At 38.9% G+C, this 27,958-nt stretch overlaps 1 protein-coding gene and 1 long non-coding RNA gene across 3 annotated transcripts; both read right to left on the bottom strand.

The window, feature by feature from the left end:
- Position 1: 1 nt before the first annotated feature.
- On the bottom strand, positions 2-13,061 carry thbs1b (thrombospondin 1b). 2 transcript variants are annotated; one of them, XM_007541294.2, is made up of 23 exons: positions 12,805-13,061; positions 12,642-12,722; positions 11,949-12,508; positions 11,680-11,755; positions 11,298-11,381; positions 10,716-10,825; positions 9,747-9,878; positions 8,665-8,761; positions 7,632-7,805; positions 7,331-7,507; positions 5,910-6,083; positions 5,686-5,813; positions 5,452-5,604; positions 4,765-4,983; positions 4,572-4,679; positions 4,114-4,273; positions 3,909-4,027; positions 2,491-2,725; positions 2,186-2,413; positions 1,765-2,036; positions 1,589-1,686; positions 1,371-1,510; positions 2-1,291 (listed from the first exon to the last, which is right to left on the bottom strand). In XM_007541294.2, exons 2-23 carry the CDS (start codon positions 12,703-12,705, stop codon positions 1,284-1,286), a joined length of 3,516 nt encoding a protein of 1,171 aa, XP_007541356.1. In that variant the 5' UTR covers positions 12,706-12,722; positions 12,805-13,061; the 3' UTR covers positions 2-1,283. The 2 variants fall into 2 exon arrangements, with proteins under 2 accessions (XP_007541356.1, XP_007541435.1); XM_007541373.2 differs by having other exon boundaries at positions 12,642-12,719.
- A 1,924-nt stretch (positions 13,062-14,985) lies between these two features.
- On the bottom strand, positions 14,986-27,033 carry LOC107835555 (uncharacterized). The gene is made up of 3 exons (XR_001661347.1): positions 26,816-27,033; positions 16,131-16,309; positions 14,986-15,217 (listed from the first exon to the last, which is right to left on the bottom strand). It is a non-coding gene; the product is annotated as an uncharacterized LOC107835555 (long non-coding RNA).
- Between the last annotated feature and the right edge of the window lie 925 nt (positions 27,034-27,958).

Raw genomic sequence — 27,958 nt, 5'->3', positions numbered from 1 at the left:
CTAAGACAAACAAAACAATAATTTATTTGCTAAGAATAGCACTGAAAATATGTGGCAAAGCAAATGTATAAAAATCTCCCATTTTTACTGGGGTACACCACGGCCCTGGGAACTCTGCTCTGTTTCTTAGATACAACAACTATTTACAGCTTATGCTATGGTAGCACTAGAACGTCCAACATTTCAGAAGATTGTGAAAAAGCATTGTTTTGTTTTATCAGATTATAAACAGCAATGAGGTAATAATTGTACATTAAAAATGTCATCTCTCTGCAGAAAAGGTACAAAAATCACACCAACTTCATATTAAAAAAGAGTTCTGAGGAATACTCAATTCACCTTGTAAATCAGCTTTTACTAGAACAAAGAATCGGATATTAGGAGTTTTACTCGTTTTAGTACTACTTCTGTTCGCTGCCTACACTGTAGGCAAGAGTCGATAAGCTAGATGTATTTACATCATTTCATCTTGAAATCCTCAAAAGTTGAGGGACAGAAATCTCTTCAGTGACTAAATGGTAATTTTAGAATTGATCATGGCTTTTTGATACCAGGTGATTAGATTTTTCTCATTGGTTTCATATAGGAAGATCGTCACTTCCATCTTATCCTGAGTCAAAAATTCAGACATCAGTTTGTGGTTCTTCTGTTTAAACTAGAACTAAGCTAAACTTAATTTCTCTACTCAACAGAGATTCTTAGGTAGACAGGTGAAGGATTTTCTTTATCCATTCATGGCTAATTTTCCACGCACACTGTTCATGAATAAACACATACCTCCCGTAACTCAACATTCCCCTCAAATCATTTCAAGCCCTAAAATGCTCTGTGTTCATTCTTTGAATCTGCAAAAGTATCATTCACAAGTCATACAAAGAGTAGTCTGGTAAAGAACAGAGAGTATATGTTTTTTTTTCTTTCTTTGGGATGTCTATCCAAAAAGTGAGACTGAAGATGAGAAACAGAGTAATGAAAAGGCATTGAAGTGAAGTGCATTTTTTTCTGAGGAACCTTTCCCAATGTTGGTGTCCATCTTGCAAAGCCAGAGTCTTTTCAGCTCCCCTTGACCTTTGATCCTCAACCGGAAGTTGGCTAGATGGTGCTTTGCCCAAACCAACTTCAAGTTACCCTGAGGCTAATAGTACGCCCTTCGCCCCATCCGAGAGTGCGTGCCACGGAAGAAAAGTAATGCAGAAATAAATCAGCTCCTGGACTTCGCAGGAGAAAATATGTTCTTACTTTACAAATAAAAGGTGCATTCCTCAGAGAGTTTGACCGTCATTTTATGCATCTGTTGAAAGATAACAGGAGTTAGCATATGCAACTGCGGTGTTTAGAGGAATGTTTACACTTTCTTCAATGCTACCCACCTCTGCATTCATACTTGAGGTCTGAGAAATAAACCATCTCCTGTGAGAAGACAAAAAGACCTAGCCTGCCACCTGCGTACGTCTTGTCATAGATGCTACCGGAATCTGCCATGATCTTCTTACCCTCATACATCACAACTCTGTGGAAAGACAAATACAACTGAATAAGTTCAAAGATTGGAGTTCATGAATAATAAAAAGCTTTTTGTTGTTCCCACCTGATCAGTCCGGTTCTTGGCCTGTGAATCAGATGCCACCTGTAGGCAGTGAAGTCTTTCCATCCGACATTTTTAGGGTCGTGCCAGAGAGTGCGGACCTAATAACCGAGAAAAAAGGATCTGCAGCTTAGTCTGCCTGACAAACATCTAAATATATTCATCTAAATCTAGGCTACCTGTCCTGCGGTGTTGCCTGTGTGCCAGAGAGCGTTTCTAAGGTGCTCTCCTGGGCCGGTGGTGGAGTTAACTACTTTGATGGACAGGCCTGAGTATCCCTGGGCCTTGGTGGGTTTACTGGACCAGTAGGTCTGCGTGATCTGCTTCCACATCACCACGTAGAACCTGGAACTGGATTGGTAGCCGAACACAAAGCCGGCATAATCGTCGTCTCTCTCTGTGTTTATGAAGAAAGTTCCACTGAAGTCCACGGCGTTGAACTCGTGGTAACCTGTTGCAGAAAAAGGGGCCGGAGAAAACATTTTCATGAAGTTCTGCATTAAAAAAAGACAAATGCAATGACTGGAAAACTTTTTCTAATTCCATTGTCGGCCAGAAGAAGGCTTAAGAGAAATTAAATAAAAAAGTAAACTAACATACCGACTGCAATGCCAGGATCGCAGTTGACAGTCTGAACCAGCTCTTTGCCTTGATGCCGGACGACCCAGTTAGGATCAATCTGGGAGGTGCCTTTTGGATCCAGAGGAACCATCTGGAACTTGCGGAAGTCTGTCTCACTGATATCAAAGTTCTCAGGACAAACATCATAGATATCAGGAACGTTGTCTTGGTCAAAGTCGTCTTTGCAAGCGTCTCCACGACCATCGCCTGAGAAATTTGTTGTAAGTTTGTTGTTTTTCCAGAAGTACTTGCACACTGTGGGATGCATTTCAGAATTTTCTTACCATCAGAATCCAGCTGGTCGGGGTTGAAGGCCAGTCTGCAGTTGTCTTTGTCATCAGGGATGCCGTCGTTGTCATCATCATGGTCACAGGCATCTCCCTTGCCATCCTTGTCGTGATCAGCCTGGTTGGCATTGGGGATATATGGGCAATTGTCCAGGTTGTTCTGGTGTCCGTCCTCATCGATGTCCTGGTTACTGTCACACTTGTCTCCCACTCGATCATCATCTGAATCCACCTGCAATCGGTTAATGTTAAATAATCTGTATCATAGCATAATATGGGTTTAGACTGGATAGAATAACATGAACATTTCAACTGATTAGTCTTGTGTTTCTGTTGAGATATTAATAAGAGTTGACCTTCAACGTCGTTGCTGATAGGACTGAAATGATTAATTGGATTAATCGTTGTGAATCAACTATTGAAATAATCGTCAGGTAAGTTAGTAATCGATTAAACATTAACTTGAATATACAGACTCAAAAAAAGACCAATTTCTGAAAGAACATACAATAATTAAGCCAAACTTATAAAAACTAAATAAATACATTTTGAATTTAAGATAATAAAATTCTTTGTCTGTAAATATGTTCTACCCAAACCTAGCTAAAACTAGCTTCATCTGGAAGGTAGCTAAAACTAGCTAGTTAGGTGACTTGCTAACTAGCTAGTTTTAGCTTCATCTGATTCAAATTCTTCTACTATTTCTACTATTGCGTAAAAAAGACTTAACTGGAAAATGTGCAAAACTTGCCAATTTTTTGACCGATGAATCAATTAATCATCAGAATAATTTGATAGATTAATTGATAACTAAAATAATTGTTTGCTGCAGCTCTACTTGTTTAATAAATTTGAAAATATTAGGACTAATGCATCCAGTAATGGTAAGCAAGTCTCTTCTAGTTGTTTAAAGCAGCCCACAGTTTGTTTGTAAAAAAAACACGTTGACACACCCTATCATTACCCCAAACCCTCGGCCCAATTCCTGCTGTTCAACACATTCCTATTTCTCAGTGTAGCATGGCACAGGTGGACTGAGCAGGCCTGTGCTGAATTGACATGGCATGCACATACCCCAGGACCAGCCAATTCCTCCATAATATCCAGCCTAGGGCCTCTTCCCTCACATTAGCCAGCCAACGTCAATGGACCATTGACAAGGCCTCCTGCTCCCCCCCTCCTACCACGCCTTATTGAACTAATGTGCCCTTGAGCTGCATGCGGGATTTGCTCCACCATTACATGGCGTGATAAAGCTTAGACAGCCACACAGGGCTAATCGCCGGGGCTCTCTCTCAATTGAAAGACAGATATATGCTGAGCTAGAGAGAAAGGCTTGGATCTGAATGTGGATTATTGTTGGTGGCTGAGGCGGAAGGAAATGGGGAAGGGTGTTTGCGTCTGTGTCCACACACCTGATCGGGATTATGTTCCAGAGGACAGTTATCACACATGTCTCCCACTCCATCCAAATCTGTGTCTCTCTGGTCAACGTTGTATATGTAGGGACAGTTGTCCTTCTCATTCAGTATTCCTGGCAATCAACAAGGAGACCTTAAAGATTGGAAACACCAAAGTAAAGTTTTTAGGGGTTTTTATATGGAAAATTTGAATGCCTACCATCCCCATCGATGTCCACAGCGCAGGCATCTCCCTCGCCGTTGTTGTCTGTGTCTGTCTGATCTGGGTTGCTATTGTAAGGACAGTTATCGCAGCGGTCCCCTACTTCATCGCGGTCATAATCATACTGCCTGGGATTGTACACGAACGGACAGTTGTCCTGTTTCACAAAGACAGAATGAGGAGCTGATGACAAGTTTTCAGTCGCAGTGCTTATCTTTTGCTGCCTGGACCTGTCTATGTACACGGTGCATGCAGAGCAGGATGAAAAGCTGCTTTATTTTCAGGCTCAGTTCTAATGTTGGGATTAGTGTCAGATAATGCAGGTGCCTTTGCTCGCTGTCTTAGCTTTGGTATTTATGGTTTTGGCTAAGAATCAGTGAAAAACATTTGCTTTCCTGCCCCACCTCAGCTTTTGAGGTGCATGAGAGTTAGGAAACCAGAACACAAATACTAACCCTGTCATCAGGAATACCATCATTGTCATCGTCATCGTCACATGCGTCTCCAGTTCCATCCTTATCATAATCTTCCTGCCCCGAGTTTGGAAGATTGGGACAGTTGTCCTGAATGAAAAGAAATATGTTCAGACGGGCTGCTGGAAGGCAACATTACACGTAATTTTATCGTTTCATCCCAACCCTGACAAACCTTTTTACAGTGGTAGGTGGCATTCTCCACACAGACCAGATCGGCATTGGGCCATCCGTCCAAATCCGTGTCCTCTCCACAGATGTGACCATTGCCAGCATATCCGGGTTTGCACTCGCAGCGGAACATGGGGTCGGAAAAGTGTCCCAGGTAGTTGCAGCGAGCGTTTTTGTTGCAGTCATGGCTTCCATCGAGGCAAGGATTACGGGGTGTGCACACCTGTAGATCGAACGGTTTAAACAAAAAGTAATCAAACTGTACCATTCTAAATCATTACATTTCACGTCACACTATTATATGTCACACATAGTTCATCCACAACATAAATCAGCTTGTCACAATTTATTTAAACATTGAAAAACTCATAATACGTCTTGATATGCATTCCGATTAGGCTCATTTGTCAGATTAAATGAGCAATTATTAAACATACTTTCCATTAAGAAACATTCTCATTTTAAGTCATATTTTCATTAGCTGCAAGTGGAAAATCATCATAATTAACAACATAGATAAATGTTTATAAACATCAGCCTGAGTGTAATTAATCTACATAATGTGTTACACATTACTGAAATAAATGAGTACATGTGCTACTCAAAAGATGGGGAGTAGTTGGAAGTAGTTTCTACAGGTTCATACATATTCTGGACTTTACTTTGATGGAAAAGCCAGGTGTCCACTTGCCTGTTTGTTAGCAGCAGCTTGCTCAACTCCTTTGCCAAACGGTTGGGGTCCTGAGTAGCGAGGAGGGCAGGGCAGACAGTTGTATCCTGGCTCTGTGTTCTCACAGCGGTGCACGCCGTTAAACTCAAAGCACGCATCTGGAACCTCCTTGCACTGTTTTTGTGGTTAAATAAAAATCCCTGTTACTTTTTTTTCCAGGGTAATAATTTTTGCTCTGTAATCATAAACTCGTACCTCATCAACATCTTTGCACTTTATGCCATTTCCTGTGAAGCCAACTGGGCATTTTCCACACTTCCAGGAACCATCGGGGAAACTAGAGCACTTGGCTCCAGAAAAGCAAGGGTTGGACAAGCATCCATCTGAGAACAACAAGAATAATCTGTTTTTAATCTTAAGAATGCTTAAGTGAAAAATGAAAACTCAAACAACCTAAAGCGGGCTTTAAAATGACTCACCTATTGGGCAAGCTTTCTTATTGCACATCTGTCTGTCTATGGCATCACCAACACACTCTTTACCACCATGCAGTGGGGCAGGATCATTGCACAGGCGCTTACGACTTTGAACTCCACCCCCACAGGTGAGGGTGCACGTCCCCCAAGGTGACCAGGGTCCCCAGTTCCCATTAACTGGAGAGAGGAAATCATGGTCAGTTTCTACCCTTGCTGCAAAATTCAGGAGTGAAATCAAGATGTCAGTAGCTGAGTTTCCGTGAAGCGTACATCATTTCCACTGCTCAAAATGAAATGATGATTTAAAAAAAAAAACTCATGGATTGTGATTAAATAAAAAAAATTGCACCAGAATGAGGTGTTTTTTCAACCATATTGAAATAGATGTATTTTGCAAAACTACAATGGAAATACAAAAGTCACATGACTGGATGTTACTACTGAAGAAAACCACAAAGAAGACGACAGGAAGCTGTAGGAGGATGAAGTATTTTTTTTCTGGCTCCACCATAGCTCTCACTGAATCGCACAGTTCATAAAAATTGTGTCATTTGAACGTGTGGAATCCATTACTGTTCTGCAAAATAGCCATCTATAGATTCCCTAAAACGCTGCATATGTTTAAGGCAGGGGTATCAAACTAATTTTCGTTTTGGGCCAAATCCTGATCATGAACACTCTTAAAGCTCTGGTTGTGCCAGAATGCACCGATAAAACCTATTCATAAACTGTTAAAATATCAATAAATTCTTAGTTAAATAATATTATTGAACATCTTTTCAGTTCATACAGGATTTTGTGATTCTTTTTGTAATTTTTTTGCGATTTAAAAATCAACATTTTTGTGGTACAAATTTGGAAATATTTGATCTGACAGTAAATTTGACTTATCATAAACTATAATCTAGCATCAGTTAAAGCTGAGGCAGTTTAGTACAAGTAAGAAAGTTTTTGACAATTATTTGAGAAAAATATGCAATAAACTCCCAATTATGTATTGGTGCAAAACGGTGTGGGTATTTGTTGATGTTGCGTGAATTTCCACGATAATTCTCAAGAACCTGGAAGGACTGGTAGATATAATTTGGCAGTAAATGAATAAAAACTGCATTGATTTGATTGATAATAATGTTTACTTCACTTAGTGTTTAGACTTGACTCTATGGGCCACATAAAAAGTTATGGTGGACCAGATTTGGCCCACGGGCCTTGAGTTTGTCAAACGTGGTATAAAAATGTTGTCACTCCAACGCCGAATAAGACGCCAACGCCTCCTTTGATGATTGATGATGATGATGAACACTAGCGCCATGACTGAATTATGAATACATCTCATGTAACTGTTTACATCCGTTGCTGCCGTTGACAAGGATTTGTGCACATTTGTCATGAAAACCCGGCTAATCCAAGGCGTTGAAACTCACTGGGACATGGAGACTTCTCGCACGTCTCAGTTTGTCGGCCCTCTCCCACACAGCCCCTGCCTCCCAGCTGAGGGGTGGGGGAGTTGCAGAGGCGGATACGAGTGATGACACCAGAACCACAGGTGACGGAGCACGACGACCAGGGTGACCAATGACTCCAGTTTCCGTCCTGCTTGACTGAAGATTTGAAAAAAAAAAAAAGGTCATAGGTCAACATGGAGCAACTAATCTGCTGGATTAATAACTAAAGCTAATTTTACAGATAACAAAACTTCAAGTAAGTGATATATTTGTTACTCACAGCGCTTGTCACACTCCTGGAGGTAGCAGTCGCGGGTTTGCACTGAGGTGCCCTCGCAGATATTATTGATACGGTCGCAAGAGCGGCCACGCTGCTGGATGCCCCGCCCACATGACACAGAACAATGAGTCCATTCAGACCAGGGCGACCAGCCGTCCTCAGCATAGTCACTCGCTGCGCAAGGGAGGGAGCGGGAGAGAATACGAAAAAGAGGGAAACAATTAAAATGGTATTCCAGAGAGGCAGCAAGCCTTTTTAAAACACCCCTGAGCATAAACAAAGAGGGCAAGCTCCTCAAGTGAAGGGCTAATAGAGAGGATTTAGCTGGGAACGAGATGCAGAAAACTTCTTCTGTTCAGAGCCAAGGCAGATGACTAACACTCCGAGATAAGCCGGGGAAACAGAAAAGTCCACTGTAACTCAGGATGAAACGACTCCAAAACACTGCAAAAACACAAAATCCTAACAAGTTTTTTTGTTGAGTTTTAGTGCAAATATCTTGCTGCACTTGGACAAAGACAAAACAAGCACGTTTTCAGCAAGTAAATATGAAAAATATCTTGTTACAAGTGAAATAACTTGTACTTTTTCATCGATATTAAGGAATTATTTACTTAAAGAAAACTCCTATTTCGTGCTGAAAAATTTCTTGTAAGTTAATTTTGTCTTATTTCAAGTCGACTAAGATATTTGTACCAGAAACTACACCAAAAATACTGTGTGTTTTTGGTGACATTGAATCTTTCAGTCCAACTTTACCTCTGCAAAATGGTAAAATATTTTAGAGCTCACAGTACTAAACCACATAAGCCCCTTTTTCACATCAACTGGAGTTTTTTTTAGCAGTCAAATTATCTTAAAAGTTAGCAAGCCTTCTGTTTAAAGGTAAAGCGCTCCATCCGGGGTATTTTTGTGGTAAAGCAAACACAAATGGGTCTTTCAGTGTTTGAATGGATCTTCTGTTAGCTGAACTGTGTGTATACAAACATATGGTGTGCATTCATTTACATACACAGAAAATATAAATTCTTACGTGTTCCACAACGAGGACAGCATTCGCCATCGGGGACGGTGGCGTTGGCACACGGGATCAGAGGGCAGGAGATTTTGCGGCACACAGTGGCAGAGTTCTGCACAAAGAAACTCCTAATCAGATTAGTGCGTAAGAGATTAAGGGGAACAATTTGACTCTACAAACTTGTATTTGCCCCTAATGACTGACAAAGCCGTCATAACAGGTACCACATCATTAAATAAAAATGTGATTGACATTAACTTGCACTTCAGTGTTGAAACTTGTGCTTCAACTTATCTGCTCTGGCACAGATCATTGTTCAGAGGTTGCACTGAGCTTAAGAAAACAGTCTTTTCACTCGTATTGTGCATGAGTGGAAAGTCAATTTACATGTTTGTTCGTGCAACCAACACATTACATCCCAAGGTGAAATCAGCCATGCCAGAAAAGTTAAAACACGGAGCCCTGGGAGGGAGTTTATGCCCCCTGCAGATAACCACCTGCCCTCTGGGTCAGGAGAGGGTTGGCATAAGCTCAAAATCCTGAATACAATCAGTCTCACATTGGTGCTTTAAAGATCCAGAGGTACAAACAACTAAATATTGCCTTCTAGCACAACACCATAAGTGAGTCTGGGCTCACAACTGCTCTATAGGTTTGCATGCTGATGCTCACCCTCCTGGATTTGATTACTGGCAGGAAACAATGTGGAAATAGAGAGACGTAGGAGAGAAAAAACTGCCCATAGGATTGAATTGTCTGTAGGATTCCTGCCAAGTATCCCCCCTTTGTCAGGGCCAAGGTCTTGTTCCTAATTATGGACATCACTTAAAGTCTGCTAGAGTCCCCAAGAGCTACACTCATGCTGAATGTCTGACGAGAGACATGTCATTACTACACCAAAGACCATCTACCTTCTGCAAAACCAACAAACTACTAATTACCAACACGAGCAGCTGAGGTGATGGTTAAGTGCTCCTCATTCAATCTGTATTGTCTAAGTTTAAGAGTTTGTGTGCTGGTATAAACCCTTCATATTTGTGTGACAGTTTAGCATGCAGCAGGCACAAATGGTAGGTCAATGGGGTGAAGGGTTTCACCTGACAAGTGCACTCAGTGCAGTCATCGACGGTCCATTCGTCTTTGTTCTTGCGCAAAATGCCGTTGTGGATGCAGACGCCTCTATGGCTATGTAAGCCAGTGTGGTTCTTAATAAGCTTGTTCTCATTTGTCTGGCGTTGTGGAAAAAAGAAAAATGCAATGATGTAATGAGTTTTGAGATCATATAAGTAGACTGAAAAGTACAAACACAGTTAGCGTGGGTAATCACAAATGTTTAATATAGAAACTAAACCAAATCTACCAGAGAGACATAGTAAACCAACATGCATACCCTCAAATGGAACAGTGAATCCTGTGGATAAGACAGACTGTTTTTGCTTTATATTAATGATATATCATTTGTAAGTTCAAACTGTATGCAGATGATACTGCAATTTATATACACGAAGATAGCATGACACAAGTTGTGAATTAACCATTTTAGATCTAAGTTTCAAATCTCTGCCTGGATATTTTTGCTTGTTTTAATTGTACACAGTTCTTTAAATGTCCTGTGAGTAAATATATTTGCCCATTTATCCATAACATCTGGAACTTTCAACATCTAGCAAGTTATTTTCGCAATTTACCGTCTATTAAAAGAGTGTCCCTGCTACAGCGGGGATGAAATTACAGTAATAACCCGATATTAGCTGGGAAAGGCAAAGTCTCCCCTTTCAGAAACTGTTGGAATTTTTCTGATGGCTTAAAGTATCGCAGAGTTACGGTACTGCAAATTTGGCTGAATCGTCGCTGTTCGGTCTGGAAGCGTTAACGAACAAACTCAATGATTAACGTTACACTACGGGTCTAAAACTGTCTTTATGTTATTCTAAAAGCCACTTAAGCCGTAATGGATTAAACTGTAGCACATTTGAAAAACAACTGCTTGTCTCACTCTGACACATTTATAAACGCAAACTGCTCCTGTTAATTAAACAAATAAAACGTTGATGTCTCGTCCTTACCAGTTGGCGGAGCTCATTGGACAGCTCCTTGACCACGACGCCGAGGCCTTTCAGCTCCTTGAACATGCTGATCAGATCCTCACAGGAGAAGCCACACACCATCTGCAGGTCTTAAAAAACACAGCTTAGGTAAGTCTGTGGCAGACAGACCTGTCACAGGAAACAAGGTATATCAAGGTTCCTGTTTTAAAACTGCTGAAATTCTTCTATGTAGCGTACAAGTTGATGTACACTTGTGGTCAGCTGGCTTAAAGTGAGCTTCTAAACCTTTTCCTTGCTTTTATGTAAGGAAAAAGGTCCATAAAAATAAGGACAGCCATGGTGTAAAAACCAAAGGAGCATCACCCATCACTATAACTAAAATAAATTTGTTATAAAATGCTGTTGGGAAGCTTCTAGCAGCATACCAACTGCTACCAGTGCATAATAATTGTCATATCTAAGATCAGTCAGATTATGTCATACGTTTTTCGTTTCACATACTTCTGTAACTACTGGTTAATATCATATCAGCCCATGTGATGCCAGTTTTAGAGCTTAACTTACAAAGATGATGAAGTCCAAGTATTACATAGTGTTTACCTTTAGTTTTGTGTCCAGTGTACTCTGTTCTGATGGCAGAAGAGCCGTTCAGGTTAGTCACAATCATCGTCTCACTTGGAGCAGCTGAAAGGCAAAACGTCATAAAATCTCCAAGAGATCCCCATTTATTTCTATGTGCTCACTTAGTGTCGCAGCTAGTCAGTTTAAATTAATGTCAAATGTAATTAGATAAAACACAAGACGTCAGACAGATTTATACCCTGAAATTCCTCAGAGACAAGTTAACCACTTTTAAGCTTTTACCAAGTAATTGGCGTGTAAATTACAACCAAAACAACTTCCCACTGACAGCAGCTTGCTTTGTGTTGGCACGTCTGGCGGATAATGAAGAGCACTACGCTTCTTGGACTCGATTACTTACTGCTCTGGCATCCTTTGTTGCGCAGGATCGCGTCCAGCGTTGTTCCAAACACAAACCGCACGTTTTGCAGCACCCCCTAAAAGCATCGATGTCAGAGAGGAAAAATTGTTATCAGTGTTGGATATTTCAGAAACGCTTAATTGGTCAGTCCGTCGTTCCTGAGTTGTGTGCGTAATTGCGCATAAATCCAATGTTTCGGGCGTTCTTTCTTCTAAAAACATAAGAAAACACAAGGCGTTCCGGAGTAAGAATCGATCTTCTGCGCTCACCATGAACCTGTCGTTCACTGCTCCCTTCCCGACCCGGAGCTGCGCGCCGGCTGCAGTGCCTTGCGTCAGGATGTTCTGGATGGGCGCTTCCAGCTCCACGGTGTTCACCTCCTCGCATCCTGCGAACAGCTGCGCTCGGTCCTCCTGCACGAACAGCGTGATATTCTTCCAGCCACCAGTGGCCAGGTCCACCTCCTCGATGGAAACCACCTGCTGCTTGTTCTCGGTGGAGTAAACGATATCCAGGGTGTTCGCCTTGCCGTTGGAGACGATTTCGAAGACGGGTCCGGAGCCGTCTCGCTTCTCCACGGTCAGGAGGCTGCCCCTGGTCCGTTTAAACTGCTTGAAGTTGAGGAGAAGTAGGAAGCCTTTTTCGACGTAGACCGAGTCGATCAGGTCCCTGAAGGCGCTCTCGGGGACCGGGGGGATAAGGTCCGGGTTGAGGATCTTGTAGGCGGGGCTGTACGGGTCGTCTCCTTTCGCCAGGGTGACCCCGTGGTTCTTACTGGGGACTCGGATGAGCTCAAACAAATCAAACACACTATTGTCGTCTCGACTCTCTGCGGGTGAATAAGAAGAAGCAGTAAGCTTTTGTCTGCATGAATACTAAATATTAAATCTTTTACGGCTTTTTAAAATCAATTAAATATTGGAAAATTTGAATAATCCGATATTTAAATAGTTGAAGCTCACCTGCGACTCTCGCACCGTCACAGGAACAAAGCATCAACAGCAAACATATTCCTGTCACCTTCATGGTGCAGCACAAACCTGCTGCCGCAAGTAAATTGAAATATCCGACAATTTAGGACTTAAGACAAGGTTGAGCAACGTGCAAAATATTTTTGACACTCACCTGCTCCCTTTAATGAAAGAAAAAGTTTACAAAAATATAAAATCCCTTGAAAATGTGTAAAAAATTGCAATAATTCCAACGTCCTTATTTGTGAAGTTAAAAATCCACAGTGAAAAGGGGGAATAATTAAATCTTGCTCGTCTTTTTCCTCTTTGCCTAATTGAAAATGTGCCTCCTCTGGTATCCACCGCTAAAAAACTCCCCTTTTAAGCCGAGGCAGCACAAAGTGTTATTTAAATAGTTTGATGCCTTTCCTAAGACGTGGCCTCGTCCAATCATGGTGAGGAGAGAAAAAGGGACGAGGGAGGGAGAGAGGAGGGGGACCGGACGAGGGACCTGCGTCTGTGCGCCGCAATCAGACCCTTAATGGTGCTGAGTTTCCTCTCCCAGCGCCCATCCATCACATCTCTGAGGCATTTTCACCTCTCTGAGAATGTCTCAGAATATTTCAGAACTCATATTTTCACTAATATTAGAAATTAAGCTTCTAAAAATCAACCAGAGTACGCAATGAGTTGAACAGAATCAGATTCAATAGATAGATATCTCAAATAAATATATTTTGTCAAACTTCTACCTTTGTTCAAACAGATTTGGTATGTATTTTGGGTATTTTTTTCTATTTTACTTTGGTATTATGTTCTCTAATGGACCGGGGAGCTTCAGTTTCTGGGATTGCCTAGTTGCAGTTCCAGCTCCCACCACTAGGAGCCGACGTGAGTTCACAGCAGAAATGCCTGAGGCTTTTCAAGGTGGAGCTGCAGAACACCTGAACTCCTGTTTTCAATTTATGAGTTCATCGATATGTTGGTGCATATTAAATACTCTACTGAACAGAATGTTAGATTTGTAATATTTTATCCTTATTTAGTGGTGAAAGGACAAATTTCACACAAGTATCCAACAGTTTTCTTTAGTTAAAGCTGTTCCAAATCAACAGGTTCTTCTAATATTTTAGGCTCATTTTGAGCAATGGAGTTGTGTTTTATGTAGTTTATTGGGTCAAACGTTTTTGGTCTCCTTGTTATTGGAATGACCAATATTCCTAATGCCTGAGGAGATTTGATTAGGTGTCTCAAAACATTTATCCCTTAGGGAAATAAAAAAAAATATATACAGATTTCTAAGGAAACCTTAATACATAACACTTAAGAAGCATGAATTAAAACACGACTAGAATAACAAAAGACATTTAGCAAACTCAAACCAAGACTTATTTGAAAGCCCAGAACGTGACGTCACACTCTTCATAACTCCGCCAACTTCGCCATGACGGACGTCAAAAAAAGAGAGAGAAAAAACAATACGATCCTTTAAAGCTAGTCTAAAAACAGGCGTCTGTAACCTAATATCGCTTTTATTTAGCTGATTTCGCAGTTAAAATGATCACAGGGTGCTGCGCGGTCGGCTGTACAAAACAGACAAACTAAACTTGTCATTTTATTTTAATATCTTTTAATGAGGAAAGACGCAGTGGCGATGGATAGCAGCCGTTAACCATGATTGGCAGCCTTCAGTGTAACCGCGGATTTGCAGCAAACACTTTTTTATAAGGTAACAAGATTAACGTTCATATACTATGTAAGTAAGTGTGATTAGAAAGATATCATCGCATTAGGGAGAAGATAACCATTAGTAACCATGGAGACAACGCCGCACCGTCATGTAGCCTAGCATGTTTGGTAAAACGCTAGTTAGCATCTCGTCTTTTGTATGTTTTTTATCCTGCTCCGGTTTAAGGGGAAGCGCTTTTTATGACATAGTGACATAAATCATGTGGTGTGAATTCAGGCAAAGTCGATAATTTGATCAACACGTCACAACTTTTGTAAATATCACCGTCTATGAGCCCCAACCAGGTGTGTTACGTTCACCGACATATTAGCTCGACTCGAACAAGTAGAAGCCATGAATGAACTAACAGAAACAAGTTCAGTCGCTCTGTTCAATTCTCCCGTCCTTCACTTTCGATGTCCATCATGGCGCCTCCAATGATTTAGTGACGTAGCTGCAAAGGGTCAATAAGGCATTCTCCTTAATATGACAACCAAATTTAAATTGAATAAATATGTTTAAGATATTTAGAAGAAAGTGACAGATAAAAAGGATTAAAGAATATAAAGAACAAGAAAAGGATGAGCACCACTTCTCCTGAGCATTGACAGATAGGTATTCAGAAAGTGAAGTTCTTTGAGTTGATTTGTAAGACCCACACATCTAGGTGTGCTGTAATATGCTGAGAGCTTTGTGCTTTAACAGAGATGGAGGAACTGGATGATGCTGAAGGCTGGTTCAGATGTCCTAGGATGGAGCGGTACCCTGAGGGGTCCTGAGGTCAAAGTCAACCTGACTTCTTTGGTGCCAAAGAGTCTGTCTGGGATCAGCACCCTTCATTGAAGGCGCTTGTTTCAGCCTGTGGAGGAGAAAGTTTTACTCATACAGGTATCTTGATAGTTAACTGGCCTGCTTTGTAATACGAAAGATTTATCACAATGGATAAGTGTTAAGCAAAAGGGGCGATTTGAATCTGGTTTATTTCTTAATCTGAGCTTCTGCAGATATCAGCTTTTTGGTCTGTAAACCTGCAGGTGGAAATTACCATGTTTTTTTTGTTATAATCTGGTATCTCTGTATCTCTCATTTTAAAAGGTTAATGAAATGTTGTACATTGTCTCTATATAAATAGATTATAAACAGCATAAACGGTATTAAATCTATCCAGATGACAAACTGAATGCAAACTGTCTTCAGAGGCGGTCAAAAGGTGAACAGTTTTAAAAAGAAACGCTGAGACCATTAAGTAAATTAGAACACAAATTGTGCTTTAAATAGCAAAGAAAAATAACAATAAAAAAGAAGCATGAATGAAAATGAGCAAAAAGTAACAACACATTTTAGGCAGAAAAAGGGAGTAAATATCCACCAAAATTTTTTTTATTTAATAGCAATTTTCTTTAAAGAAAAACAACAACAAAAAATTACATTTCTGAGACTGAAAAGTCAAAATTTTGCTATAAAAAACACAGAAACTCTCTAGAAAAAAACTTGAAAATGCATGAGTTTGAAAAACTGCAACTTTTCTAGAAAACTACTCATAAATTTTAAGATTAATATCAGACATTTTCTAGAAAAAACTGGAAATTCTGAGCTGCGAAAGTTAACTTCCGAAACTCAGAAATTTCCAAAACTGTCTGAGATTAAACTTGAAATTCCTGAGTCCTTTGACCTCAAGAAATAGGTCAGAGGAAAGTTATAAACAAGAAGAAAGAAGGAAAACAGTGAAGTACAAGTATCTACACGTTATTCCAGCATTCAAATTTACGCACAGGAAATTGATGAGCTACATTTTATGACAGCTGAAGAAAATTTTCTGTGACCTCCACCCTGCTCTCTTCCTTGTTGTTGCTGCGGAGGTTCTGCTTCCTGACAGGTCGTGACCCGGCCTCAGGCTTCTTTCTGATTCTTGATCGTTTGACACACCTGCCTTCCTGCTGTAAGTCATCACCTGGTGTCAAAAAGAGGATGAGTAAAGATGAGAATTCACTGGAAAAGCACTAGTGCCTGATTGGCTGTTTTCAAGCTAAGAGGAAGTGATAGCAGGTGGAGTAATTCGCTTGTTGACTGGGATGAATTCCAGAGGAACTGGGCTGATGGAGGAACATCCAGTAAAACCTATCAACTTTAGTGTGTTTCTGTTTTACTCTAGAGTCCCTCCTTGCAGTTTATCACTGATTAGATGACCTTTTTTTGTCAGTTGCTCATATTTACACTAAATCTATTAACGTTTCATATCATCCTCATTAAAGAAAAAAAAAGGAGAGTTTGTTTTAACAAAAAAATTAGCAAAAATGGAGCAGAGAAAGAAATACAGACATGGACAGAATGAAAACAAACATAAAGCTGTTCTCTAAATAGAGAACATTATCTGGAATGTCCTCTTCAAAGCTCTAATCTTAGCTGTTCAAAAAAAAAGTACAGACTGCAGATTTGATGTTGCACAAACTGGATGCAAAAGAAAGAAGGACTTTGTCCAACTGTTTAAAAATTTTAATAAACAATGACTTCAGGGCTCTGCAGCCTGCAAGTCTGGAGCTGCAAGTTACTCTTTGGTCCGTTCACAACGACTATTCATATGTTTGGCTTTCGATATAATAACAGCATGCAGTTCTGATATTCTTATCTGTTATTTAAAAAAAACACAGAAATAAAATGTTTCACTGCAAAAAACTAAATCTTACCAAGTATTTTTCATTTAGTTTCTAGTGCAAATATCTTAGTAAACTTGAATAATACAAAACAAATTTACAAGTAACATTTCAGTAAGAAATATGAGCTTGTTTTAAGGTAATAATTCTTTAATATTAACAGAAGAGTTCTAGTTATTAGTAGAATAATCAGGTAGATACAATCCTTTAAAAATGTTTTGTTCTACTTGCAGATTATTTTACTGCAAGTAGATTGTTCATCAATTTTAAGGATTTATTGCCTTGACGTTCTTTTATCTTGCTGAAAAGTTACTTGCAAATTTGTTTGGTCTTCTGATAATTGCACTAAAATTAGACCAAAATACTTGGTAAGATTTTGTGAATTTCCTGGAGTAGATGAGAAGTTGTCTTTTGTCAAAATTTAAATGAGTTGTTAGAGGTCAAAACTCCAGCCGTGACCTTGTTTTTTTGCGTTATATTGGACATTTAACCAAATTCTAATAGCGTAACCACATTACCTTCAAACTTTTACTGAAGTCTTGAATAATCTCCTATATCTAAGCTTCTGATATTCACTGTGGCTGCACTTTCTAAATGTTCCACTTGAATTCATGATGTAAAAACAGAGACATTTGCTTGGAGCCTGTACTTGGACTTCGCTTTTTTCACCCTGAAAATATTTTTGAAAACTGCTTAAATCATTAAAAAAGACCAAAGTTATTCTTTCCAGATGAGCTCAAAGAAAAAGAACTGACCTAAATTTCATCATCTCTCATTTTCATCACACCAATCAGTTTCTGATAACGGCCAAACCTTTGACCACATGTGCTGACAAATCAATTACAGTATCCATATGAGCGTGCGGCATAAACGAGGATCCATGTTGCACATGCGTCTGTTTCCGTCACGTTTTGGACCCGGTTTAAAAAGAATCTCAAACCTGGGCTTCTTTTTCTTTTTGCAAAAACAAAATTTCTCCATTTGAATGAGAATAAGAATGCATAATTGGAAAAAAAAAAAAGCTCTAACATGATTTGAAATAAAATAAATATTTAAATTCCTGCCTGACTTGAACCAAACACAGAAGCAAAAGCTAAACCAGCTGAACAAGCTGAGCAGCTATGACAGTTTGGCGCTTAGTTTATGTCTAGTTAAATTCCTTTTTTCACCTGTTTTGCATCTTTTTATTCCCGGATTTTCGATTTTGTCAAACCTCAAATATGCCATAACAGCGCTAGATGTTTAGCATACTGCACATTTAAAATTATTTATCTGGCACTGACTGGTTTCCACTCGAGGTCATACGACTGCAGCGGTGTCAAACTCATTTTGGTTTTGGGCCAAATCCAGATCATGGATGCTCTTAAAGGGCCTGTTGTACTAGAATGTATTGATAAAACCTGATCACAAACTGCTAAAATATCAATGAATCCTTAAAATTAAATAATATTATTGAACATTCTTTGTGTTTTTTTGGAATAAAATCTAAGTTTTTGTGATACTAATCTGGAAATATTTGCGCTTATTTATGACGAGAAGTGTGACTTCTTATTATTCTCTGTATAGGTCATGGATTATAATCTGACATCAATTAAAGCTGAGGTAGCTGTTTAGTACAAGTAAGACAGTTTTTGACAATTTTTGAGAAAAATCTGCAATAAACTCCCAATTATGTATTACACATTTGTTGATTTTGTGTGAATTTCCACAATAATTCTCAAGAAACTGGAGGGACAGAGATATAATTTGCCACTAAACAGATAAAAACTGCATTGATTTGATTGATAAATCAAGAGAGCCACATAAAAAGCTATGACGGACCAGATTTGACCCCCAGGGATCGAGTTTGACACGTTACTTCTGTATTACTCAAATAACTTGAAACACATTTGTTTCAACACATCAGTGAAACAGTAAGTAAATTCTTCTCTGCGTAGTTGAACTTGTTTTTAAGTAAGAATCTTCAAATACATCCAAATAAAAAGATGACCTTTGTTTTTAGACTATTTATGACAAATACAACGAGACATGATATTCTCTGTACCGCAAAATCTCTTTTCAGCACCATTTTCAGACGAGTTCCCACCCTCTCTTTTCTCCCACTAATTAAAATAAATTAGGTCAGGATCATTAGCCACTAGGAAATGATGCTGGCAGCAACAGTGATTCTGGTTGCTCAGTGAAATCTAAATATCTAACAATGCGTAGGAATGCTACGTTGATGCAGAAAAATATGCTCGGATGTTCTGAGTGGCTGTGAGAGTAACTTCAAAATTAATTCTTATGGGGCTTTCAGTAAAATGTTTTCCCCAAATTTGGTCAATTATCACAAAAAGCTGTTCAACAGCCGTTTGCTGCTAACTGCGGAGTTACACCAGCAGCAGTCTTGAAATTAAAACTTTTAGTTTAGACTGAGTGGGATATTGGTCTTGCATAGAGTGTATTTATTACATTTTACAGCAGAAAACAAAAAATGTGACATTGAAGATCCCAATTTGTGCATAAAACGTAGAAATAAGGCAGTTGTTTTTTTAAAATAGCCACATGGTATGAAACTGTTAGTTAGAAATTAGCAATTTCCAAATATCAATAACATTAAGTATCTCCTGCCACATATTTTGCCAGTGTCAGTTTTCCAAGAGCAGCAACTGCGGTACTCATGAGTCTCCATGGCAACCAGTTCAGTACTGGCTCAGGACATTAGCTTAGCATTCTTTATTTATAGCCGTGAACAAATTCAGTGGCTGCATCCTTCGAAGGCCAGATTCCTACATCGATTATGTCACACCGAATTCAAAGACTCCTCCAAATGGGTACTTCTTTTCCCCATATTTGAAGGATGGGTCCGGTTTATCCTTCACGGCCCACCATATCCCATAATTCATTGTGTGTGGGCGTTCAAGCGAAGTGGCAATGGCGGTGAAGAGCGGCAAATTATTTTTGCTACACCACACTAATAGTGACACCAGATAATTTTTACAACGTTTTTAGGCGAGAATGTAGCTGTGTCAGTCTCAGATATCTGCTTGGTTCATCAATACATCACCTAATTGCAATATTGCTGACATTTTCGGAGATGTGTGCTCCCACTGCATTAACAGGCAGCTCCCCTCGCCAGCCGCCTGCTGGCCGGACAGTCCAGGTTCGGACTCTCGGCACATTGTCATAAAAACTCCTGCTAGCTTTCCGTGATGAGTGGAAGTTAAATATCAATATTATTTACTCAGGTAATATCTAGTTGTAAAATGTTTGGTTTACTTAAGTATTTAGTTTATTCCTGAGCAAATCGGTTTGACTGATTAAAGTTAAGCCTTCAAACGTAGTAAGATTTATTAAACTGTAATGTCTTATCTGAGAGCTGGAGAGTATTAAATTTGTAAATGAATAATTTGAACATTTTAGAATCAAACTAACAGATTTCTTTTTTATTATGGAACAGCCATTACTGTTATACAACATACAGAAATAATACAGAAATCAGGAGGAATACATGACTAAAAAACAAACTTCGGCTTTGTTCTTTTATTTTCCCCCGCTTTACGCTGTCATGGTTGCTAAGCAACATGAGTTATGCTAAAGCGGAGGCTAAGCAGCTAACTGAAGGCTATTCCTGTCTCAGCTTTTGTTTTCCAGTTGTTGCTTATTCACTGCCTTTGAACTTAATAGCCGAACAATTGGCTCGTAATTTTATTTTATTTTTTTGCCATTGTTGGTCATATTTTTCTGGATCTGTTTCAGCTTTGGAAACAAATCTTTCCTTTTTGAGCAATTTTTTTCGTCTAGAGAGTGTGCTACAATACAACCAAAGAAGAACAAATAAAGCTCCTGAAGCCAAAAATAATCCCCCCAGTTTAAGAAATGTGTGTGTACGCATTCCTAAATCTACATTCAAATTTGTTGCTGTTCTGTTGACCCAATTAAATGTAACTGGATAATATTGAAGTCAGATCAGAGAACATCAAAGGCAGGTTGATTGAGTTGAGGTTGTTTTAATAGATGTTAATGAAAGCCCACTGGTCTGGATTTGGTCTAATTGATGCAGGAAGTTATTTGAATATTCGATTTCTTTCCTGGTTTTACTCTCCCAAAAGCCTCACATGTTTGGACGTCATAAAACAAATCATGTTTGGAAGTTTAAAGAGTTTAGTTTTTGTTCTCGCAGACATAACTCTAGGAAAACGTCAGAGTGGACGGCCTTTTGTGGCTCCACATTGCCAGAAACAAACAAACTGTATTGACTTTAGCGAGAAGAGCAACAGACATAGTCTACAACATTTTCCAGAACATAAAGGAGAGTAGGTCACCTTCTGCGTCAACATTCTTGACATACCTTGGCGATGCACATAAATATTCCCTTCTAAACACCATGTCTTTTACTGCTTTGTCAAATTTAAAATCATTAAACTAAACAGCAGATAAAAAAAAATTGTTTTCAAATGTTGCATTAATTCGTTGAGCAAAGAACCGAAATCTAAATCCACTTTTTCCTGTGGTTGAACGATGATTAAACTGTGATTAACCACATTTGTTATACAGTTGTGTTCAGTTTTGCCAACCACACACAAAACTAATCTGTAAAAGCAACAATTCAACAACTATTGGTGGGTTTTAGATCATGTGGCAGATGGGGGTCAGGAAGTAAATGCAGCCCGTTGATCCAGCTTCAAACTGCCTAAAATCTGAGTCATGTATGGTTGTTACAGCTGTTCTAATACAAAAAAAGATAAATGTCATTTTCGTGTTTTGAAGGGAGTTAATTTTAAAAACTTTCCCGAAAAAGGCCGGGAAAATTCCTTCCCCATTTTCGGCTTAAAATTGGGGGTTGCGGAAATTGCCATTGGCGGGTTTTATTATTAATTTTCAGGGATTTTTTTAAATTTTTTTGTCAACTTTAACTCAAAAACACGACGAGCCGCTGAATGAACGACTGCCCAACGCCCAAACACTGCGCTGAAACCTTGATGTTCAGAGGTGTCGATGTTTTCCTGTTTTTCTCTTCACTTCGACTAGTTTTCTGTGCTGCCATTTTCCCCAAATTTCTAAGTTTTTTATTAATATATGTTAAAAAAGCACAAGGATGAGCAGAAGTGAATCAGTCCAGACTTGCTGAGCCAAATAAAGCAACACGATTAGATGAATGTTGTCAGTTGGTTGGAGTTGGGCGTGGATAGAATGTTGGCAGTGACACGCACAGTTAAAAATACATATAAAACCAGCGTCTTAATAAGAGTTATGTGTGCAGTGCTTGCAGGTACAGGCTCTTTGAAAACTCAGGGAAGCTTTTAAAGAGCTGAGGTGTAAGGTGAGATACCTTACACCTTCTGGTATCTCAGAAGGTGTAAGCTGAAAGATATTTAACGTGCTTCATTTATTCATTCTGTCTGAGCCTGCTGTCGTTAGCCATGCTCTGCTTTGATGGTTAATGCTTTGGCAGCAGCACCTGATCCTCAGTCTGAAGGGAACATTATGTTTTTAACCTGCAGCTGTTCAGATTATTTTGTGCTGTATTAGATATTTGTTTTCTTTACGTTACTTTTCTCACGTGTGAGATTTAGTGCACTATTATGAGTTTGTAATGAATTATCAGTGAACAATGAGGCGTGATAACTTAAGAGAGTCTCGCACCTGCATTCATTCACATAAATCCAAGCAAAGAAACCAGATTTATTCTGGTAATGTAGCACACAGTACTTTACGAAATTATTCACGCTCTTTATCAACTTTTTTCACATTTCAATTTAAGTGACAAATATAGTGTTTTCTTTGCGTTTCCTCGCAATACTTTTGGGTGCGTTCACACTGCAGCCTGAAGTGACTCAATTCCGATTTTTTGCCGGGGCCGTTCACACTGCCAGTAAATGCGACCTGTATGTGTTCTGCAGTGTGAACGGGCAAACGGCCTGAAAGTGTCCCGCATGCGCAGTAGAGGGCGCAATAGCGTCAGCGTTCTCAGTGTTCTGCCAACCGCCATAAAAAGAAGTGCTCAGTGGAGGCTAACGGTGGAGCTTAGCCTACATATTTGAAGTTGTTGTCTAACCGGAGCAGCATATTAACAACTTAATCCTCATATAGTCCGTCATGGTTGTTGTTTTTCTTCCCACTTGCGCATATCAGGACGCAGAACAGTGAGATTTGTTGAGAAACAGTGACGTTCAGTTCGGATGAATGCGACCTGGACGTTAGGTCGCATTTGAATCGGATACGTATCGGATATGGGTCACATTCGAAAAAGAATCCGACCTGTGCTGTTCACACTGCCATGAAAAGATCGGATACAGGTCGCATTACGTCAAAAAAATCAGAATTGGGTCACTTCAGGCTGCAGTGTGGACGCACCCATTGATTTATGTATACTGTCACAAATGTCAATTTGAAATTTCAAATATATAAACATTTAAAGCGCCTGAGTAAAAACATGTTTATATATTCTTAACTCTTTGGTGCAAAAACAGATTAAAGATCGATTTATTCACCAAATGTTTGTTTGTTTGTGTAAGGTTGACCATTCGTAGCCATTCGGACTACCAATACAAACAAAACAATCAAAAACTCAGATATAGCTTTAGTATCCCATGAAAATAACTCAGTAATAGTTTGTATGTTTCTTTCCATCTTACAGAAAGTTTGTTTACATCTTAGAAAGAGATGGAAACCCCATGTTTGGTCTATTGTGCTTTTGCACTTTGCACATAGGCTTGTGGTGCATTTATATCCTAAAGAAAAAAATATAAACCTTCAGATTTCTCACAAATGAGATGGAAAAACCTATCAAAAACCTTATTATTGTAGAAAGTATAGTGGCCACCATAAGAAAGACTTTAAGTATTTCTTAAACTCTTTAAGAAACACTTAAAGTTCATGTGGCATGAACTAATCAGTACATTATTGCGAGAGAACGCAAAAGAACACATTTTTTTTACCATGTCCCCAAAGGGGGGTTTGTAAAAACTAACATACAGAGAGGGAATGGGGAAAAAAAACATGATGGATCGGTAATAAAGGTGTTTGTGGATGGATAAACGATGTTTTGATGCATGTTTTGTTGGCAGAACCAACAAACATATGGAGGCTACACATGCTAACAAACCTTCACAGAGATGCTTTGTTTAAATCTTTGTAATGTTTTTTCAGTTGATTGAGCATCTTGTTATGTTTGTTCATGTGAAGATTCACTGATAAATTAGCAGTTACCTGCTCTGGAGCTCAGTGACTTTACAAAAGGCTTATAAGAGGCCCGGTTTTTTAGGCCGAGAACCCCCTTTCATAGGGTTTGGTCTCTGAAGGACAAATCCTTTGTTTACTAAATCTGTCTGACAAAGCAGATGTTAGCATTTCTGTCACGCAGACATTTATTTCAGTGTTTATTCAAAGCCTTTTCGTTTGCAGGTCCATGTTTGACGTTTTATCCCCTGGCTTTAGCGTAAAATACCCGGTTGAAGCAGACTGCCTCTTCCAAAATGTGTTGTTTTTAGTCTCTATGAGAGTTATTCAGATTCAAAAAGGTAGATTCTGCCTTTTGTAAAACATTTTACAGAGCTAATCTTTAATACGTCTGTGTCTCTGAGTGAACACTGAAAGTCAAACAGAAGCATTTGTGCTGGCTAACAACCAGGCTTACAGAAAACGATTCATTTGCCTCCCATTCAGTTTAAGCTGCAGTTCTCAGCAGCTTCTGATCCACCTGAATCAAATTAATGCTTCATTAGGCCTCTGCAGAGCTTTATATCAAAAACCAAGCAACTAATTAAGCCTTTCAGGTGCCTTTTAACAGAAATGCATTTATAATCTGCGTTGTAGTGGCTCTCAAAAACCGGGCAGATGACTTCTGGTTTGGGTTTTTAATAACCAGTGATTGGAAATAGAAAGTATGGGCTTGATTTTGATCTTTAGATTCAGATTAGTTTTGTTTGTTTTGAACCATTTGTCTTTTTCTTGATTACAGAAAACGACGCAACTTTTTCAAGTTTGTTGAGGTTCAGCACTGACTGTTTGGTTTTTAAAGTTTTGCTTTTAGTAACTCGATGGATTTGATGAAATGTCAAATGTTTTTAGACTGAATAAATATTTAAGATTTAATGTTTTATTAAAGGTTCTACTTGACATGTCTTTATGTTATTAATCAAAGCTCTGGAAGTACTTAATTTTGTGATATTTAACCTTTCTTCATCTCTTTTGTCTTCTTACGGCTTGGTGATAAATCAAATTTTGGTTTCGAAAATTTTATTAAGGTATTAGAGTTTCTGTATCAAAATAATCATTCTCAAAGTGACTGCTATTTCATCTGACTTTCCCCACTATGGAGAGTAAAGGATATTTTTATTCTGTTTTATTTATTTATTGGTAATTTATTTATCTTTTTGATTTACCTTATATTTTAAAATAAACTATTTCTGTATACTTAAACCAAAATGTTTGATCATTTACATATTGTTTAACTTTTAAGCAGTTCAAACTCAAACCTGTCTGACTCAGGAAAACCCTTTTGGTAAATATAACAACTTCAGATTTTTATACTGGGCTGCAAAAATGCACAATTCTTATTTGGGGGGATTTTGGCAAATTCTTCCTGCATAAGCTTCTTACGCCACCTGCACACAGCGCTTATTCTGTCTGGGGTACACACTGAAATTTCCTTTGTGTACTTTGAGAAGTGTACTTTTGTGTATTTTATCTATTAGCCCACATGTGTCAAACATAAAAAGCTATGGCGGGCCATATTTGGCCCACGGGCCTCGAGTTTGACACATGTAGTTTAGAGGAAAGGTTATCTTCTGATAACACAGATAAATGCAAAATAATTGTTTTTGTAAAGAAAAGTGCAAGTTTAGTTAGTTTCATTTTCTGTCATTGGCTTAAACTGAATCTTGACACCTGTAAATATGTTCTTCCTGATTCCTTTTATTCACAAAAATATCTGACATGAGCTGCTGTGAGATTCTCACAGTTTAACTTTCGCTAAGAATACCACAAATGGCATTTATTCAAAAAAAGTAAGGCAAAGATGCCTCACAGGATTTAATTACTTAGTTATTGGCTGTTTGAGTAGTAAAGCTGTCTGGCCGGTTAACCACGCTGCAATTAGCTGCAATTTTAAAACCATAATTTTAACCTGGAGAGTGAAAGGTGGCTCTGGTTTGTTTTCTTCCCTGCTATCCAAGTTTTTTTTTTTTTTTGCTAGAATAACTGCAAAACAGCCAAAGTTTCTATCCCCTGAAAGAGGGAAAGTAAATTAAAATTCTTGCAGTCAGATGAAAAACTTCTTGTTGCTCTCGATAGAGGCAGACAGTATGCAGAAATTGTACTCAAATAAGAGCAGCACTACTTCCACAGATTTTTACTCTATTAAAATTAAAAAGTACTATTTGGCAAAAAGTTTGCACTTAATTTTTCCTCATTTTGTTTTCCTACCGTGTTGCAGCTCTGGCCTTTGTCCAACACACATTTCTTCTATTGACCCTTTGCAACTACGTCACTTAATCATTCAGGCGCCATGATGGACGTCGGACGTGAGGATCGGGAGTATTGAATAGAGCGACTGAAATTGTTTTCCAAAGTTGTTTTTGCCAGTTTATTCATGGCTTCTACTTGTTCAAGTCGAGTTAATTTGTCTGTAAGCGTAACACACCTGGTTGGGGCTCATAGACGGAGGAATTTGCAAAAGTTGGACATAGCTAGCTTAGAAACTGACCCATATCTCGTCCCTCCTGACGTGTTAGGGTACCATTTGTTTACCATTTGCTATAATGCAATATATGATATTTCTAATCACACTTACTTATGCAATAAATGACCGTTAATCTTCTTACCCTGTAAAAAGTGTTTGCTGCAAATCCGTGGTTACACCGAGGGCTGCCAGTCATTGTGATTAACAGCTGCTCTCCATCACCGCTGCGTCTTTTAAAAGTCATAAGATGAAATGACAAGTTTAGCTTTCCCTTGTCTGTTTGTGCGACTGACCGTGCATTTCTAAAGTGAAATCAACTAAATTAAAGCAATATTACATTACCACATGTGTGTTTTTGACAGGCTTTACAGGAGCGTATTGGTTGTTTTGACGTCCGTCATGGCGGAGCGGGAAGAGTTTCAAAGAGAGCGACGTCGTGTGCAAAGGGTCAGTACTAATAAAGTTACCTTGACAGAGTGGATCAAACATTTACATTCCAGAGTTTCTGGTTCTGCATCCCTTCCAGTGGAGACGTTTTCTCAACAGTTTTAATGTGTTTTTCCTTTTTGTTTGATTCTTTTTTATTTATTTATCTAACCAGTAAAACTCACATTGGGATAACACTTTGTTCCAGACCGACAGTACAGGTTAAGAGAGGGCGAGAAACAGCACAACAATCAAATCACATATTAAAAAAAACAGTTTCCACCTAAATTAACATTTACAGCCAGATGCTTATTCCTCAGAATAATTAAAAACACTTGGAAATTTCTGAGGTTTTATAGTTTAAAATTTACTAGATAAAACCTGATGAATTTGGGGATTAATCTTTGAGTTTTTCTAGAAAAAATCATTGCAAATGTCTGACCTTGAAAAGTCAGAGAAAAATAATTTCTTTAAGAAAAAACAATTTTCTTAAGAAAAAAGTGAAAAATTATTCATACATTTAAATCCTTTAAAAGTGTGTGAAGGACAATGTATTCTTATTTAGGTCACTTGCTAGGCTCAGAGGAGTTTGATGAAAAAGTTACAGAAATGTTTTGAGGTTCTGTTCTTCATCGTTTGAACGCTTCATCAACAATCGGAAAAAATGTGCTTCCTGGAACATCTCGTCAAACTACGCAACCCAGTAAACACACCATAAATGTTACAATATTTTAGACAAAATATTCCCGGGAAACGATTTTTAAATTCCTCCGTTGTCAGAGTTGAACCTAACCAGGCCTGTGTTGATGGGGTAACCGAGCAGCACGGCTGCAGAACAACAACCAACAAACAAAGCCAT

Source organism: Poecilia formosa, unplaced genomic scaffold (assembly GCF_000485575.1).
Source record: "Poecilia formosa unplaced genomic scaffold, Poecilia_formosa-5.1.2 Scaffold1, whole genome shotgun sequence".
In the NCBI taxonomy this organism is placed as follows: domain Eukaryota; kingdom Metazoa; phylum Chordata; class Actinopteri; order Cyprinodontiformes; family Poeciliidae; genus Poecilia; species Poecilia formosa.
Note: the sequence above shows the minus strand (reverse complement) of the source record. Positions and strands in the feature narration are given on the sequence as shown.

What these genes read in the sequence shown, in the direction of transcription:
- thbs1b (XM_007541294.2), bottom strand. Translation starts at nt 12,705, where the DNA reads ATGAAGGTGACAGGAATATGTTTGCTGTTGATGCTTTGTTCCTGTGAC. An exon ending in TAAGAAAGCTTGCCCAATAG is followed by an intron (nt 5,814 to 5,909) that starts GTGAGTCATTTT and finishes TGTTGTTCTCAG; the next exon opens with ATGGATGCTTGTCCAACCCT. An exon ending in CCACCTACCACTGTAAAAAG is followed by an intron (nt 4,680 to 4,764) that starts GTTTGTCAGGGT and finishes CTTTTCATTCAG; the next exon opens with GACAACTGTCCCAATCTTCC.